This window comes from Aphelocoma coerulescens, chromosome 20 (genome assembly GCF_041296385.1).
Source record: "Aphelocoma coerulescens isolate FSJ_1873_10779 chromosome 20, UR_Acoe_1.0, whole genome shotgun sequence".
Classification (NCBI taxonomy): domain Eukaryota; kingdom Metazoa; phylum Chordata; class Aves; order Passeriformes; family Corvidae; genus Aphelocoma; species Aphelocoma coerulescens.
The window spans coordinates 15,044,264-15,062,826 of record NC_091033.1 but is presented as its reverse complement, the minus strand read 5'-3'; the positions used below and the strand labels follow the sequence as shown (position 1 = coordinate 15,062,826).

The window sequence follows — 18,563 nt, the reverse complement described above, 5'->3', positions numbered from 1 at the left end:
TCCTGGGGGCTCTGGGAGGGTGCGGAGGTGCGGGATGGCGGCTCTCCGGGGCGGGAGGTGCCTGAGCGGGCAGCGGGAGCCGAGCCGCGCTCCAGCCCCGGCCGGTGCGGGGCAGCGGCCGCCGGGCTCAGCCCGCACCTGCGGCGGGGACAGGAGCGGAGACCCCCGCGCCGCCGCCTCCATCTTGCGCTGCGCCTGCAGGTGCGCGGCCCCGCCCGTGCGCGGTCCCGCGGAGGCGGCGCAGGCGCGGCGGCCGCCCCGCCCCGGTCCCCGGCAGGTGCCGGAGCCGCCGCGGCCCCGCCCCGGCCCGGCCGCGCTGAGGGCGGAGGCGGCGGAGCGGCCGCGGGTGCCGGGGGCTGTTGGCTGGGCCGCGCCGCTGCCCGTCCCGCAGCGCTCCGGCGGAGAGAGGAGCGAGAGCAGCGGACACGGCGACCGTGCGCGGCATGAACCGGGCTCAGCGCGGGGCCGCGGGCAGCCGCGGCCTGGGCACCATGGAGGTGAAGAGCAAGGTGGGAGCCGCCGGGGGCCGCGGGCGCGTGGGGAAGGACCGGGCCGGCCCTGCGGGGCCGTCGGGCCGCGGTGTCGCTGCGGGCACAGCTGCTGACTCACCTGCCCGGGGCACGGCCCCGCCGGGGCCTGAGCGCTCCGCAGGCCACCGCGCTCGGGCGGGCGGGCCCCGGCGCTCCCTCCCCACCTGTCCCCGCGCCAGCCCGAGCCCTCTGCCCGCCGGGGCCGCGGCGGCGGAAGGTGGAGGGGTCGCTTCCTGGGTGCGCTGTCTGTGGGGGGAAAATACAAGTGGTTTTGGAGTGGTTTAAAAAAAAATAGGCAAGTGGAGTTGGCCCCTAAGTTTCTGCACGAAGACGTACAGAAAAATATGTGTTATGGGGAAAATGTGGGATCACTGGGCTAAAAGATGTGCTTCGAGACATAATAGGAGAGTGGACTACCTGCTCTCCAGAGCTCCCGTCCAGCCCTAACAATTCTGTGATAATTCGCAAGCGTCAAAACCCACTCTTTGTCCGAATTGCAATGAGTGCGTTTGTTAGTGACTGTTTCTGTAGTTACCTTTTTTTCCTTAATGAGTATGTCTTTCCGGAGCTTTTTGTGGGGTACAGCGTAGGCTTACATTAGGGGTAGATGTAAGCCCTGGCTGGCTTATCTGAAAGTGGAATTTGCCTTCTCTTAGAGGCCCGAGAGACTTTTACCCTGACAGTGGAATTTCAGGAGTGTGTACCTGTGTGTTCCCGCATAGATCACCAGTGTCTTGTGCTCAGAACGTTGCACAGCTCTGTAAATTCTCCCATGCGTGTATCTTCTATTTTTAATTTTCATTTGCTGGTTAGGCAAAGTTTTACTGACAAAGCTTTAATATTCTGGGTGAAATTAGATTTTTTTCTTTTTGTTCTGCTTTTATATTTGTAATAACTTCCATTTGTAAAACTGCTGGATGTACAGTATTAAGTGGAGCATCAAGCTATTAGTTAAATAAATGTTGAGTTAAAACCCCTTTTTCATTGCCTAGGCAGATTGTAAGTGCATCCATATGGGAATGTGTTTTCCACTGGTGGACACATGGATCTCTTGGGTTGTTTTTTAAAGTGGGAGTAGCCTGTGGGGTCCTTTCCTGCTAGTGAAGTGTTACAGCAGCAGTGCAGGTGAAGCAGTCAGGACTTGAGCTGTGTGGACTTTTAAGGATAACACACCGTAGTGCTGGAACTTCTGGAAAGTGTGTGGTTGGTCTCTACAGATTAAATGAGGATGATTACTTTAAAATGTTAATTTTTCATGTGGCCAAAACCAGAAAGCACAGGAATATCTGGTAGCTGTTATTTCGAATAGCAGTGAAGCACAGTTGGTACAGTGATGGTGAAGTCTTTTATTTATGCTCTTATAGGGTTGAAAATGAGCAGTATGATGTGCTTATAAACCCAAATCACTTGTTTCCTCGGCCCAAAACTCGAGGTTTACTGTTTCCCCACTGTATGTTTTCCTTGATTTAAAAATATATCTAGGGATTCAGCCATGTGATGTGTTACTGGTGTTTGTACAGAGAAGTGTAGCCCTAATGAATAGGGATTGTCCCTTAAGTGCATATTATGGAGCAGGATTCAAGGCATTCCTAGAACTACTTGTTGCTAATGCATTATTTAACAGCACCTCAATTTAATATCGCAGAGGAGTCATCTTCCTTCTATGAAAATGAGCAATTCTGAAGAGAAGGAAGAGAGGCCTGTGTGGGAGGTGGAGGAAGCCGTTCCTGTGGAGTGGCCTGGGCTTTGAAGGCTGCTCAGTGATGTACAGCTCTTTATTTAGATATTCCAAATCAATAATTGTACCTCAGCTGACAAGGCTGGGCCAGCACAGCCCAACTGTGATTGCAGTTATGAGCACAATGCCTTTGTTAGTTTAGTTTATTCAGTTTGGGTAACTGCTCTGAACTTGCCCTGGCGATTCCCCATAGTACTTGAATTCCAGTCAGCCCATTTTCTTGTCATGGAAAATAAAATTTTACACCCCAGACTAGCATTCCTAGTGATGATATGGAAACCCCAAATTAAGCTTCTAGTTCTCTATGTATTAAAATTCAGGTTCTCCCCCTTTCTCATGGCTTGGAATAATATTTTTTTTCCGAGTAAAGTCTAGTAACTGGTAAGCTAGAGGTGGTCATTGCAGCTCATGTTCTGTCAGTGCTGGAGACTTGCATAGAGCAGCTTTATGCTGTGTTTCAGAGGACTTCAAAATGTGTCCCATAAGTGAGTGTTAAGTGAGCATCCCGGGTGCCTTCCCGGTGTGCTGCCACAGCTCCGCTGCCTTTTCCCGGGGGAGTTAGCAGGGGAACAGCACTTGCTTGTAAAGGGCTCAGATAGCAAGGAGCCTTCTCTGCTTAAGTTACTCTTCCAGTGTCTCATCTCCTCTAGAACATCAAGTGCAGGCCTGTTTCATGGGACAGAGTGCAGCATCTGAGAGAAAATGCCGACATTTCAGGGGTTCAAATAATGGAATTGCACAGTTGCCCTTGTGTCTTTTACCTGCTTTCTGATAGTATTGAGCAGACTGTGTTAGGAAATATGGGCGGGTTATGAGTCTCTTGGTATTTGCACCAAATATGTATGAAATAAAGTGGAAAAAATAAAAATAGCCCGTTTGAAAATCTGGCCCTTTGCTTGCTGTGATAAGAGTCAACATTTATTCCAGTTTGAGGGTGAGGTTGTTGGCTTTTTAAACTTTTATTCCTGAGTTATGTTTTAACCGTATAATCCTTGAAAGCCAAGCAATTTCGATTGCTGCCACTCACGGACAGTTCCTGTGGGGCTCGCACCTCCCGCAGCTGGGGAAGGATCCGAGACGGGATGAAGGCCGGCCCTGATGCCATGATTAAGCTGTGCTGTCTCTGATGTGATGGGAGTTCCTCCTGTGGGCTGGGCTTTTGTTTGTAAGCAGGTGTGAATCATCCCTCTGCCTTGTTACTTAATGTTAGCGTAATTACAGGTTTTTTAGAGGAGGAATGTTCCCAGATAATTCCTTTATTTGAAACTTTTAGAGGAAGGTGGGATGTTGAAGGTGTAGCTTGTTTTGAGTTAGCGTGGTGTTAACATGGTGCTAACAATCGGGGTCCTTGTCTCCTGGTTTTCAGTCCTCTGTTTGTATGTGAGAACTCCGAAGCTCTTATTCTCCAAAAGATTGTAGTCAGGCGTGAGGTACAGTGCACCTCCACATCTCCTGTGTGTAACATAACCAAAGTATGTGATACTGAGGCTCAAACTTGCATGCCAAGCATTTTGTTCCATGTGTGCCCTTCTGCTCTGCTTAAAACTAAACTTGAAAAAGAAATTATTTAAAGTCTTTACTTTCACTGTAGGTCAGCAATAGAATTCACACAAAAAAAGCAGCCAACTGAGGTTTTTTGAATTATTAGCTTATTATCCTTTAACTCATACACAATCTGTTCTGTTCTGGTTTTTGTAACCTGGCTGCTGCTATCTCTGAATTCCTTTTGACATCTCTGGTATGTTGTGCATGCGCCTGATATGGAGGATTTGGAGTAATTTTTATCCAATATTCTGTTTGCTTTGGGTCCTGCCCTTGTTAGGCAGAACACCAACATTTTACTAGTTATGTATGGTAAAAATCACAATTTGTCTAGTCTATGTCAAATGCTCATCCTTGTCTTGGCACTCAGTTTAGTCTCCTGCCTGCCCCCACTGTATCATTGCCTTAATAAGCAACGTGTTTTAAGAAGTGTTTGCTTTAGAGATGATTTAGGAGACTGGGCTTGAGTGGATTTGTGAGCTGGGTTTTTTGTTGAATAATTATGTTGACTACAAGCAAATCCTACCTCTGATAGTAATGTCAGTGACTAATTTTTTTTTTTTTTTCATATTTTCTGAGTCTTGCTAGATTGGGAAAATCCAGGTTCTATACCCTGGATAGAACCCTGATTTATGAGACTGTTGCAGTCAAGATTTGAGCCTTGCTCATGCAAGCAAATCTTCTGAATGCTCTTAGAGGTAGTGGCTGGTTGCCTCTGATATATCTCTTTAGGTAGGAGCAGAGTGGACCTGAGATCAGCTCCTAAAGCTGGGCTGCCACGTGGGTTGTACTGAAAAGCAGCAACAGTTCTTTGTGGTCTTCCCATCCAAGTGGCATTTTCACTTCCTGGCCAAACAGCTGGGGGTGTGAAGGCTGCTCAGCCTTGCGTGGGTGAGCTACAGTTGTGTAACAATCTCTACACACTGTTCTCAAGGGCACTGGTAGTTCTTGGAACAAAATTCCAGGTAGTCACATACCACAGGATGTTAATCACAGTCCTGGTTTCAGCCACCACAGGAGTGCTGCCTCTGAATTCTGTCCCTTACCCTGCGTGTTTGCTTCATGAGCCTGTGCGAATCTGCAGTTATCCCTGCACCCGTTTGTCACCTTAGTGCTGATGAGCTCCCGTTAAATGGAACAATAAAACGGCTTTGGCATGCTCAAAAGTACATGTTCTTTCAGGTACAAAACTAGTTATAACTTTGGGGAAAAAACCCAGCTGTTTTAACTGACTTTCCTACACCACATCAAAATTATTGGTTGTAGTTTTTAGTGCACTTTTAATTCCATAATGCTTCTGGTTTAACATTAAAATAATTCTATTGCTTCCATATTAATGATGTAAGATCTATTTTGTTGTAGTTTGGAGCAGAATTTCGACGGTTTTCTCTAGAGAGATCCAAACCTGGAAAGTTTGAGGAGTTCTATGGATTATTGCAGCACGTGCACAAGATCCCAAATGTTGATGTTCTGGTGGGATACACGGACATTCATGGAGACCTGCTGCCTATCAATAACGATGACAATTATCACAAAGCAGTTTCTACAGCCAATCCACTACTCAGGATTTTCATTCAGAGAAAAGGTAAGAGCACTTGAAGAATGTGAATCATCTGTTTATCCAGTTACAGTGTGATGTATGGAGGAAAAAAACCCTGCAGTCCTATTTCATCATGTCAAATTCCATAATAATTATGGGTCATGAAAGGTATTCACAACTCATCTCTCTTGCAAGGACTTCCTCAGGCAGCCTATTTATACTTTGTGATTTTTTGCTTGTATTTAGTTGAGTTAAAGTCAAGTTAAATATCAAGCAAATGCTTCTTTCTGGTTTTATGTAAGCAAATGAAAATAAACTTTAAGCCTCTAAGGTTTTCTGCTCTGTATGTTGGATACTTTTCACTTAAAATTCCAATCTTGATCAGACAAGAAGAGAGACCATTACAGGATGGAAAGTAATATTAGAAATGTTGATACATTAACTATTAAATGTAACATAAAAGTATAAATTCAAGACTAACTTTGTAATGTGCTACTCTTTTCACACTTTCCTAGTAGAACATTTTGAAGCTTTCAATTGACAAGCTTATTTCAGTTAGGAAACCTCACAAGTGAGGGCTGCTTCTTTTGTTGGTTTGCCTTTGGAAGTAGAGTGTCTGCTCTGGTTGTGTGTTCCTACTGTCTGCTTTTGCTCCTGAAGGGAAAAAAAAAATCTAATTAAAAGTTTGTATCTGTTCTTCTGGTGTTGTTCCTGGTTGTTGCTAAGACAGGCATCTTTTCCTTAGAAAATGCTTGGGCATCAGAACCTTTTTTAAACTCCCACTCCAAAATACGAACAAGTCCACAACAGCCTGACACAAACCCAATATTCACGATCAATGTGGCTGCTTGGCAGCTGCTGTGTGCTGGCAAAACATTGTTTTTTTTGTGTTGATAGTATAGACAGGTAAGGCCTGTGTTTTCAGTGCTGAAATGCCGAAGGCATGAACCATTTGCTTTAGCAGAACCTGGAGGTAGACAAGGTCTATGATTCCATTTAATCCCCTACAATAGCCATATGACAGGAAGGGATAAACCACTTTGTCAGACTGGGATTATTGAGTTTATATTTTAACACCATATGTTTTTAGATTGTTCCTAGTGTGACAGGTCTAATGTTGCCTGTTCCTAGTGTTACATTTGTAATGCTTTTTTAGTTTCCTACCATCATTTACCTTGATTTGATCCAGGTGGATTATTTGTCACTGCTCTGGTGCCAGGCATTGATGTAATGCACAGAAGTAGGAGTAAGATGAATTCCTTTTAGTTTATCAGAGCAAGAGTTGACGAGCAGGAAAAGCTGTGTGAAAAGTATCAGGTGTCATTGCCTTCCCCTGGACACAAGAGCCTTCTGCCTGTGGGGTTTCAGGGAATAAAGAACCAAGGCTGGCACCACAGTCCCCCACTACACTTTGTTGAGAACTAGTTGTGACCTCACTAATCACATCTGTTGATGAAATTGAGGTTTTGCTTTCAGTGGCATCTTTGCCATATAGAGCAGATTTTTTTTTGATGGAAAATACAGAAATAACTTAATTCTCTATTTTATTTGTGATGATTTGCCTATAACCAAGACTGAATTGGTGGAGTTAGGGGTGGTTCATATTTTGTGCAGTGTGATTTAAGTGTGCCTAATTCATAGATTGCAGCAACCTTACTGGCTCTGCCTCTGGAAAGGAAAAGAAATGTCTGAACAAATATCTGCTATTGATGGGGCTGCTTTGATCTCTGCTGGTTTGGAACTATAATAAGTGACACAAGTTACTTTTCCACCTGCAAGGCTACTTGTGGCTTTCATGCATTCTCTTAAATCAGCTGAAAAAGTTTTGTGGGTTTTGTAATGGAACTCTAACTTCTTTTATATTTCCAGCAGCAGTAGTTGGGAATTTAAGATCTTTGACAAAAAACCACTGTGGGGAAGAGAGAAAGTGTTTTGCTGTCTTATGATATATGAAATTTTTATTATACTGTCTTAACTATTTATAAACTACACATAATTTGTGCAAACCTAACTTAAGGTATGAGCAGACTCATACCTTAAGAAAGAAATTTAATGTAAATAGTATTAACTTCTTAGTATATTGCATCCAAGAAATGCCTTGAGGGGTTGAAATGGGAGCTGCAAGATGGTTTTGCTTTTATTAATAAGTGATAGGTGTGATAATGGGACTCCAAAATTTGGGAAATACTATGCCTGAGTAAGAACTCTCTTCTCTCCTGCTTGTTTTGACTCCTTGTTTCTAAAAGCTCTGTTTGTCCTAAACATTTATGTGTCTTGGTTAATGTGGTAAGGAACCTAGAGATCCTGTAATGAAGTCACAGTGTTCCCCTTAGACTCCTCTAATTGTATTTCACTAAATTCCCTTAAAATACTTTAAACTGCTCCAGTGCTAAATCTAAACTGGGGCTTGATGTTGCACAAGTCAGGATTGGCTGTCAGCTTGCAGAAAACATTCCTCACTGGAATTTCATTCTGCAGTTTAACAGATTAACAGGTACTGTTGACATCTGGTATTTAAAGGTTAAACTGATGTATTGTGATTAAATCCAGATGTATGGGAGTCACTCTGTCTGTGAGAAAAACCCTGCTGAAGAGAAAATGGAGTGGAACAGTCTGCACAGGCTGAAGGGCAGCTTGATGTGGGGAACTTTGCATTGTAAATACAAGAATAATAGAGATAACAGAATATACATTTCATTATAATATCTTTAACAGTCCCTCGAAGGATTCTAAATTGCAATATCCAGCTCTTGCAATACAGCATATTCTGCATGTATATGGCTGTATTTAGTGAGAAGTGGATTCTTTGGTTAATCCACTTGTGCCTCTGGAGAGAGACTGTCACTGAGCTTTACTTTGGTGAGAAGTAAGAGCAGTTGGCTTTTGAACCAGCTCTTTGTGTACTAGCCTAGCTATTCTGAGGCCTCTTCCTAAAAACACAGGTTAGTTTCCTAAAACTATATTTTGTTATATTTTGTAGAAATAAGAGGAAATTTGTTGGGTCGTATTTAAAAAATGCTAAATTGCATCTGTATTCAAATATGCTAACTACTTGGGGACTTTGAAAATTTAATTCTCAAGGGGCAACTCTACATTGATTTGCAAATGGGTCAGGAAAATATTTTTTAAATCTGTCTTCAATAACCTTAAATTGAAACCAGATTTGGCATTTAATAAACCTGTACAGATTGGTGCCACCTTGAGCTTGAAACTGCTGGAGGGAGAAATCCTTCCTGGACCTCATGGATGTTCTCCTTCACACTATCTGTAGTTAACACCTTGTCCTTTGGCTTTAGGCCAAAATATTTTTCACTGGGGCTTTAAACTGATTAGTGAGGTGCCAGAACAAAGATGCCTTTGTACTTGAGAGTATTGCTTTAGAAAACTTGTTTAGCAGTGGAAGAGAGGTTACCCAGAGTGTGCTGTTCTGCTGAGATTTGGGGGGATGAGTTTATCCACCTTTCGCTATTTCTTTCCTCACAAATTCTCTAACCTTAACTGTCTATCTTAAGTTTCATGCTAGTTCTGAATTATTAAACTGTTAAGAGCAGTTATAATACAAAAAACTTACCCTCTGGTGTGTCAGAGTTTCTTAAATGTTTTGACATCTGGCTTGCAGTTTTGGGATGCTTTTATTTCAGCCATGTGGCCTGAAACATAAGAAAGTTACTAAAAACAAAAGCACCAGCTCAATTTTTCTGATTTTTCTTCTGAAATAGATTTTTAAAGTTCCTCTCTTTTCCAAGAAATGTGTTCCTGCTCTTAGTTTTTGTTTAAAAAGTCCTTTCGAATCTGTTATTTTGCATACAGACGTTTACATACTATTTCTTTCGAAGCTAGTCCTGTTACAGCTGATCTTCATGTTTCTCTACTAACTGGAAGTTTGATTAGGACAGAAGTTACCAGCTGATAGTTGTGGAAGGCAGGCTAGGAGGTGGTTTCTGTGGTGAAGGAAGTTGGGAACAGTTCTAAATCTAACTTGAGTAAAGAGCACAAACTGTCTTTGATCATTTACAGGACATGATAAATCTACTGGGATGCAATAAATATGTGTTTGTATATCCAGTCCATGCCAGACGTCCTGTGGGGTGTGTGGCCTGCCATGAAGGTGAAGAAGCCTTAGAGCCCACTGTGGCAAGCTGGAACATTGAATGTTTTATGTATTTGATGTGGCACAATGGGTAAAATACCACACTGTCTGATTCTCCGAATTTCTGCACTTTGAATTTAAGGAGAAAACCCTATAAATCGAATACTTTTTAATGTTGCAATGCACATGGGAGAGCACTTATGAGAAAATCAGTCCTGACCAAGCTTTGATGTACTATTTTCTTGTGTCTGTTTCTAAACCAGCTGTTGTACTAAAAGCAGTAGGGACCAAGTGCTTGATTGGCACCAGTCTATTGGGACCTGTGTCCTGGAGCTGTCATCAGCTACTTGCACTCTAGCAGGAATGAGTGCAAGTGTAGCTTTGTATTTAAAGCAAGACCTGTCTAAGATCTGATTTCACAATTGTTCTTTCCAGGTTGTTTTGTAAACAATTGTAGTTCTAAATTAAAAAAGAGAAGCTATTGCACCTCATTGAATTGCAAAAATCCTTTCAGTGAAACACCAGATGTCTAACTGGAAACTGGTTGGATGGGTTGTCAGGAGACATAAGGGCAAAACTTCTCTCACTTTTTTCTTTGATCATAAGTTTTTAGCAAACATTATAAGAATTGCTCTGTGTTGTCTGAAAAGTCAGCATGTTAGTTGTCAGCAGTGGAGTGCAGGGGTTTAACCAGCTGATCTAAGTCAGTCAGACATCCCAAAGGGCCTTTTACAGAGAAAAGGCTGAGTTTGCATTTTTGTAGCTGTTTTACTTCAGACATAGTTCACCTGTTTATATGCTTTGGGTGGGGAGGTTGAATTGTTTTTTAATGCACCAGCCCTTCAACGCAACTGGTCTAACACTCTTAGACATGTGAAGATCAGATTTTAGGCTATTTCTAAAGCCCTCTTGCTTGATGTTAAGACCTAATGTTATATTAATTAAATCTTAAATTCCAAAGTAACTGAAATTGCTACAGAAGTGACTTCAGGCTATAGTAGGGCTGTGTCAATCAGGTATCTTCAGAAATAACTCCTGATTGTGTCAATTAAACTGTTGAACAACTTCAGCTGTAAACATCAATGCAAAAGATGCTGTGTTTAGCAAACAGCTAAGCAAGAGCTTTGCCTTCCTTATGGTGTAATTATTTTTTTTAAGCAAAGGAAATAAAAAAGAAATGTAAATGAGGCCATCATCAGGACGCATTTTTCTAAGACATGTTGATGAATTATTGTGTACACAGAAGCCAGGAGTTGACAATAAATCCCTCTGAGGTTTTTTGTGGGCTAATTTAAATTTGTTTCTTTTCCTGTTGTCCTTTGTCTTTTAGAATACCAGGTCCAAGGCTGCCTTCCTAGAGCAGCCAAAGGACTGTTGTTGTTTCAGCGACCCTAAAGGCTGGGAAGGGAGGAGTTAGTGTTACATGCTGCAGTAGTGTTAACCTGTTGCTCCAGGAATACTTTCTCTGTTCTATTTTGCTTAAAGAATCTGAGGAGTCCAAATCTAACTGGTGCATGTCTGTATATCTCAGCCTGAGAAACAAGTGCACTCATTGATTTCCTCAGCAACTGGCAGCTGTCCTGAAATGCCACCAGGGCAGCATCGCCACAGTCAGTCCAGTCCACAGATTGAAAATGTGTAGCCATTCTCCCACTTTCTTGGCTCTACCAATGGCATCTGAATGTGATAATACAAAGAAATCCCAGCTTCTCTGTGTCCTAGGGTTAGTGCAGTCCAGGTCTGCGTGATTATGGGGGGGGTTTCCCGTGTAGAGCAAAGATGTGTGCAACGTTGCAAAAGTACGAATGTAAATCCGAGGAAGCTCAGATTTAAATGTATTTTTGGTGAGTTATAGCATATTAAAAAGAAAATGGAACCTTTTAAAATAAGCATTTCAGAAATCAGGATTGCTTCCACAGAATGTGTTTCCTTGTCCCTTACAAGTAGTTGTAGGACTAACATGTTTTGGTTTGGGTTTTTTTAAGCTCTAAGCCATTTGCCTATTCCTATATCAAGTTGTGGCAGTTACAGCATTGCTTGCATGAACAGTTTTGCTTGAAGTATTTGTGTGCGAGGTCTCTTTGTTTCTGCTCCACAGCCATTTCACCTACATGGCGTGGGGGCAGGGAAGAGTGCAGAATGGAATAAGCTTTCTGGAGTTTGAATCCAGGTCACTTGGCTGGCTCCCAGCAACTAGGCAATAATAGGCACACTGGCTGCTTTCCCTTTTTCATTCTTTCTTTTCCAATGATCTGAAATCTGAGGAGAGAAAACTAGCAAGTAGAATTACTCTGAATAAAATTAAAATGTTTCTAGGAATGTACTCACTCTTTCCATTCTACCCTTTCTCTCGAGCAGCTGTAGCTCTTTGTGTCTGCTGCTGCTAACTTGCTTTAATTTCTTTTGTGCACTCTCTTTCTTTTGGTAGAAGAAAACCAAAAGTATTTGAAACTTTGAATCTCATAACATTAAAGCTTTTGTTTCATGTGTAGAGAGATAGGTTTCTATGACAGTAAGGCAGACACCTTCTAGATGAGCTCTTTGCCTCTGCTGAGCAATGTGACCTGGCCATGCCTGGCAGGCTCTAATCCCCATGTGCTCTGTCTTACAGAAGATGCAGACTACAGTGCCTTCGGGACAGATACGATGACAAGGAAGAAGAACGTCTTATCCAATGTGCTACGTCCGGATAACCACAAGAAGAAGCCCCACATTGTCATTAGCATGCCCCAGGACTTCAGGCCAGTGTCCTCTATCATAGACGTGGATATTCTGCCCGAGACCCACCGCAGGGTGCGGCTCTACAAGTACGGCACTGACAAACCCCTGGGCTTCTACATCCGCGACGGCTCCAGCGTCAGGGTCACCCCGCACGGCTTAGAGAAGGTCCCGGGGATTTTCATATCCAGGCTCGTCCCCGGAGGGCTGGCTCAGAGCACGGGCCTGCTGGCTGTCAACGACGAGGTACTGGAGGTGAATGGGATAGAGGTGTCAGGAAAAAGCCTCGATCAAGTTACAGACATGATGATTGCAAACAGCCGCAACCTGATCATCACGGTCAGACCTGCCAACCAGAGGAACAACGTCGTGAGGAACAGTCGGACTTCGGGCAGCTCCGGCCAGTCCACTGAGTCAAGCCTTCCCAGCAGCACTCCAAACATTCTGGGAAATCTGCTGCAAGGAGAAGAGGAGAGCGATGAGGAGGACATTATTATTGAAGACAGTGGGGAGCCACAGCAGATCCCAAAAGCTGCACCTACCAGTGAAAGCATAGAATCCTTATCACAAATTGAACTCCTCCATGAGTCCACACAAAATGGATTCCTTCCTTCCAGTGAAATGAACTTGAATCACTCAGCAGGCAGCATTAGCATGGAGTATGAAGTACCAGAGCCAGGGCGTAAGTCACTAGAAGAGGATGGAACTATAATAACACTATGAAATGACATTGGTGTACTTTGTATAAGTAAGGATGCCATACATGTTTTAATTTGGCTTAATATGTAATACATTTTATACCTCTCCATCTACCATGCACTGCAGTTAGATTAAAAGGAGGGAAAAAAGTAAATACAAGAAATTCAAAATTACATAAGTTGACTAACTTCATTAATTCTGCACTTCAATGTAAATAATTCACAAAGCTGGAAGATAGTTGATAAATGGCTGAAAGTGAATGAGGAAAATTTAAATTGAAAATGAAGGATAGCTAAGAGATGGCTGTGAGCTTTCTTTTAAAGGTACTTGATTTTTATTATTTTTTAATGCCGTATACTACTGGTTCTATAGAAGTAAACTTCCTTACATGTGAGGCTGACCATCTCATGTACTGTGGTTTCATGTTCCTCTGAAGTGCTGCTTACATGTGGTGGAGCTGCTTTAGCCCCCTCACTCCTGTCCTGGCTGCTGCTCCGCTGGCAGAGCTGTTGGTAGGCTCTGTGCAAGAGGAAACTGGGAGAAAGCCAGAGATGGGGATGGCTGGTCTGGTCCCCTGGCTGACACAGGGACAACAGGGCTCTGTGGGCAGCACCTGCAGTGGGGCTTTAGCAGTCACTGTTCCTTTGTGAGTGAATGTGCAACCACAGGCTCGTTAGTCAGGCACCATTACTGGTTTTAATGGCCAGGCAAGCTTACTTTTAATGACTCTGGTTTTGAAACTCAAATGTGAAAGTCTTAACACTAATGCATCAAAGACCTTTTCTCATTCTAGTTTGCAATATTTAAGGATATCATTGGATTTAGTTACTAATCCCAGTAAATTACAAACAAATCAAATGTAAACAATGCTATGGAAATAGCATTGTGTAATCTCTGTTAAAATTGCAGTTCCTAGTAGAAACTCTGAAGATTTCTACTAGCAAAGGTTTGCTGGAATGAGTCTGGATTATATAAAAGTGACTTTCTTCAAACTTCAACAAGTTACAACAGTTTAAGTTAAATCCCTGGATTAAAAAAAGTTTTAAATTAGGATGAGGCTTTAGTACATCTTGTTTGAGCCATGTGATATTAACTTATTCATTATTAGGAACTGATCTGTAAATGCAGATCTCTGTGTGTCCCTGGCTGGGTGTTGTGGATGTTAAAGAGTTGCTCTGTGTGAAAACACTGATGACAAGTCCTGATGCTGCAAGGGCAAAGGTGTGTGTGTAACCACAGCACTCACTGGGACAGGTGCAGGGAAGGCTTCTAACATTGTTTTTATCCTTCCCCTTTTTGTATCTCCTGCTTTACCGCTTTGGCCCTTTGTTCCCAACCTGACCCTCCTTTGGGAACAAAAGCTGTGGCAGGAAAATGAGGTGGGAACTAATAGGATTGGGGAGAAGGATCTCCCCAGGGATCCTGTAGCCTCTGTCAGCCTGTAAGGAGGAGTAGGGTGCTACCAGTTCTGTCCTGTGGTCCTGTGCTCCCCAGAGCAGGAGTCAGGTGCTTGGGAGCGTGTTCCGCCCTCTGGGAAGATGTGATGTGTGGGAAGGGAGACTGACCCCTTTCTTTTTTTCCCCTCAGTCTATTTGAGGAGAATCTACCTCTGGTAACTTTACTAACAGGAGACCAACCGTAAGTTTAATGTTAGGGCATCTGTAAAAGTCATCACAGACCATCAGAGGCTAAACCTGTGTTTGTTTCAGGTTTTTGTGATGATGGGAACACTGCTGCAGAAACAAATCCCTGCTGTTTGATGTTACAAAATGCACATTTGAAACTGGTATCTCATGAGCAGTTGTTTTCTTAAACCTCCAATGCCAGTGGAGTCCAAGATGCCAAGAGAGGCATTCATACCCCTTAGGATTTATGGAGAATAGGCTCAGCAGGCAGTGGTACTCTGTAAATACAGGTGGGGGTCTCTTTCATCACACTTACTTATGGTTTCTTCGGTGTGTATGTGGAGAGCCTTGGAATCTTTTACAAGAGCAAGATTTTTCAAGTGTTTCACTTGTTTTGCTAATAATTATTAAAAAATGAAGCAACTACATCCACTTAGTGTGAAATTCGAAAAAGAAATGTTCATTCTGAAACGTGGAGGCTTTACCTGTAGGTGTTTTCTCTCAGCGCTGCTCTACACTTCCTTTCTTTATGGAAGATTGTTTACTTTGAAAATATCTTTTTTTATTTTCCTTTATCAAAATACTTTCCTTCCTGTATGAAATCACAGTGAAGGGTGAGACTCATTATTCTGCTAGTTTGCACTTCTGTGCCTTTGGTTTACTTGAATGTATTGTGAATAATCAAAGGAATAAAGGCACTTGGACGGGAAGAGAAGAGAGGTCCACAGGTACAGAGAATAAACTGGTAGTGCAGGTGTAGCGTTTGCATTCCATGGAAATCCGCTCTGGGGCTGATGTGGTCCATGAGGATTCTGCAGCTCAGATCACAGCTGGGAGGATGGACTTGCCTGGGAGGGCTGAGTCTGCCAGGAAACTGGGCAGGTCCCAGCCCTGATGCTGCTGTGCTGCCAGGCACGTGCATGGGTAGTTTGAATAATATATATGCCAGTATTAAGGACTTGTAGAAATTTAACTGGGGTCCTACTCTAAACTGCATGAGACTTCATCTCCTAGGACCTTTCCTGCAAACTGAGTAATCTAAACGTGAGATAATGTTCTTTTTGACATATATCATCTTCTGTTTCACAGAAATTTGGTAACATGTAGTAAAACTAAGCATTTGGGACTTGATACGAACTTCAAAGCATAAATCTAAAAAATGTGTATTTACAGTTACAATGACAGACTGCACAGCATGTAATTGCTTAATGCTGCAGTTACCATTAAGTTTCTAAAGTTCTTCCATATCTTACTAATACATACACTGTTAATTACAGAAGATTTTTAAATTGCTACTTCAGGATGATCAATGGTTGATTATGAGTGGCTAAATTTAATTTTATATATAAATGATACTGGGGTTCAGTATAAGGTTTTTTAAAGTATGCTGATATTGTTAGCCTTTCATTCACTACCTCCTAAATTTTTAACATCTATACTGTTTTCTCCCTGGAAGACAATACTTAAAGGCTTGACTGTTTTATATAGATTTTATCTATAGCTAAAAAATGGAGAAAAAAATCCAGAAGTGATAGTGAGGATGCTGCGCATGATTGACAATATTACGCTGCTATTGATGTAATCTTTGTGTATTAACTATCCTGTGTGTGTAAATTGTATTTTCAATTCAGATTTTATAAATTAATTTATGAAATATCCAAATTATTTCAGAATGGAATGAAAAACTGAAATTCCTTTGACTAGTGTTACATGTTGTGTACATGCACAGAGGGGGACAAGTCATTCCTCCCTTGCGACTGGGAGATCTAAGTGCACCTTAATAGGAAGAAGAACAAATTCTTAATAGAATTAAGATGCATTTACTTTGAAGTTCTGCTATGGTATTGGATAAGTCAAGCCTAACTGTGAATCATATGGTTTTTTTCCACACCTGAATTAAATTTAGGACAATGTTCTCACAAGCTGTCTTTAACATGTGTATTTTTGTGAATATTATGTATTTTCTAATTAAATTTTACTTGCAATGTGATTTTTACATGAATGAACTTGTTTAAAATGTCAAATATCAGTATTTTTCTTACAACTTTAATGTATAATGTACATTGGTATCTCACTGAATGAAGATTGATTTTACAAAAATCAAGCTAGATGTAGTTGTATATTAGTCTTATATTTTTACAGACCAAAATAATAAATGGATATAGAAATAAAACGGGGGTTTTTTATTACTTTGTCAGATAAATCAAAATGGCGAAGGATGTATCCTTTTTCTCAAGTGTGACAATAGATGGGCTTAATTTTTTTCTCCTGGCCAGCTACCCAGGCTGTGTTTTCCTGGCAGTGTTCTCCACGTTGCTGTGTCCCTCCCCTGGAGCAGATCTGTGCCCTGGGCAGTCTCAGGGTCCCGCCGTGTCCCTCAGTGCTGCTGCCTCACCTGTGCTGTGCTTGCTCCTGCGGCAGCTGCAGCAGTGAACCTTGCATTGGATGCCTTGCCCGAGGAGTGCTCCTGCGGGAGGTTTGGGTCCCTCCTGCTGCATCACCTGTGTCAGGTGCTGCTGGGGCGGCTGTCGCTGCTGCTGTGAGTATCTGCTGCAAGTGTGGCAGTAGGAACGCAAACCCACCTCACTTGCAAATGTTTTCTCCTATCTCTTTTGCCTTGGCAGCCCTTGTAAACATTTACCTGGGGCGGAGAGACTCGGGCTGTGCTTAGCCCCCTGTGTGTGGCTTTTGTTTCTGCTGCTTTGGGGCTGAGCACAGACTTCTCTGCACCTCCCTTTTGTCTGCGGGACTGGTTTGTTTGTGTGCTCAGTACTTTCCATCCCTGCAGACAGAGCCGTGGGGAGGGGACAGCAAGGCTGGGATCAGCATTGGCTCAGAATGCAGCCCAAAGAACCCAGGCTGCTGCCCTGGGCACTGGAGCTGGAGTGTTTTGGAGCGGGGGGAGTTCTCTTCTCTTTGCACAGGACACTTGGAAGGAATGCTGAAATCAGTGTGGCGTTCCTGAAATGGTGTGAGCTCTCTGCAATGCATCCTCTGCGGTGTTCCCTGGCTCGGGCACGGGGCGTGGGGTCACCCACTGAGGCAGCAGGAGCAAAGACTGAGGAACGTGTCCTTGGGAAGGCCTCCATCTGTTTGAATAAAGTGAGTAAAGTGAGCCTGATAAAGCTGGCTCTGCAGAGGAGGCACAGTATGGGAGCTGATCTGGGACACTTCCAGGGAATGAGGCTGAAGTGCACTCACACAGGTCAGCAACAGTGCTTCTACAAAGCACTCACACCTGCAGTAGTTTTCTTAAACTGAGAAACTCATTTAAAGGAAGACTCTTAACTTTCCCTACTGCTGCCTCCTTGAGGAAGGAATGCAGCTGTTAGCTGCATCCGTCCTTTAAACCTCGCAGCATTTAACTTTTCTCAAGGTGATGAGCTCTTGACAAGGCATTAGGACTTGGGTTATTTTATGAAATTGAAAATTCATGTATGGTTACAAAGACATCTCAGGATTTTCATAAGTAATCAAGTAAAAATCCTGCTCTCCTGGTATACCAACAGGAGAAAGATTTAGACCAGTGCTAAATGCCTCTTTGAAGTTTTTTTTATTCTTCAAATTAGCTGTGGCATTCTAGTTACAGACTTTCTGGAATTCTTCTGAACACATGTTTCTTCAGTACAAGTGTCACACTCAGATACTAGGATGTAGTTGCATGTGGTAATGTTAGAGAGGAATAATCAGCTTTAAGGTAGCTTCATAAATGGCTTCCCATGCTAACATGAGGAAAGATGTGCTGGATAGTAACCATATTCTTGGATGCTGTAGAAGTATGCAGTAAATGGTACAGCTGGTCCTTGGGGAGGCGAAATTGGAGCCAAGATGGAAGGATTCAGAGTCCTTGTGCAGCTCTGACAGATCACTTGTGTACTTTTCCTCTCACATAGGAGATAGATTTGTCTCTGGGGACTTAATGTTGTGTGCTTGATTTAAAAGTGCTTTAGAGCCATGAAGCACAAAGTGATTAAAGAAGTGCTGTGCTATTAAACCAGCAGTTCTTATACAGATTTCAGAAGTGTTGCTAATATGATATCATTTCTTTCTTTCCAATTAACATTCCTTTTTATTGAACTAC

At 42.7% G+C, this 18,563-nt stretch overlaps 1 protein-coding gene across 3 annotated transcripts; it reads left to right on the top strand.

Moving 5' to 3' along the window:
• The first annotated feature begins 307 nt into the window (after positions 1 to 307).
• PARD6B (par-6 family cell polarity regulator beta) lies at positions 308 to 16,636 on the top strand. Of its 3 annotated transcripts, none has more exons than XM_069034066.1 (3): positions 308 to 509; positions 5,173 to 5,395; positions 12,052 to 16,636. In XM_069034066.1, the coding sequence occupies exons 1-3, from the start codon at positions 444 to 446 to the stop codon at positions 12,879 to 12,881; spliced, it is 1,119 nt and encodes a 372-aa protein (XP_068890167.1). In that variant the 5' UTR covers positions 308 to 443; the 3' UTR covers positions 12,882 to 16,636. The 3 variants fall into 3 exon arrangements, with proteins under 3 accessions (XP_068890167.1, XP_068890168.1, XP_068890166.1); XM_069034067.1 differs by lacking the exon at positions 308 to 509 and adding an exon at positions 2,128 to 3,441; XM_069034065.1 differs by lacking the exon at positions 308 to 509 and adding an exon at positions 4,475 to 4,992.
• The last annotated feature ends 1,927 nt before the right edge of the window (positions 16,637 to 18,563 follow it).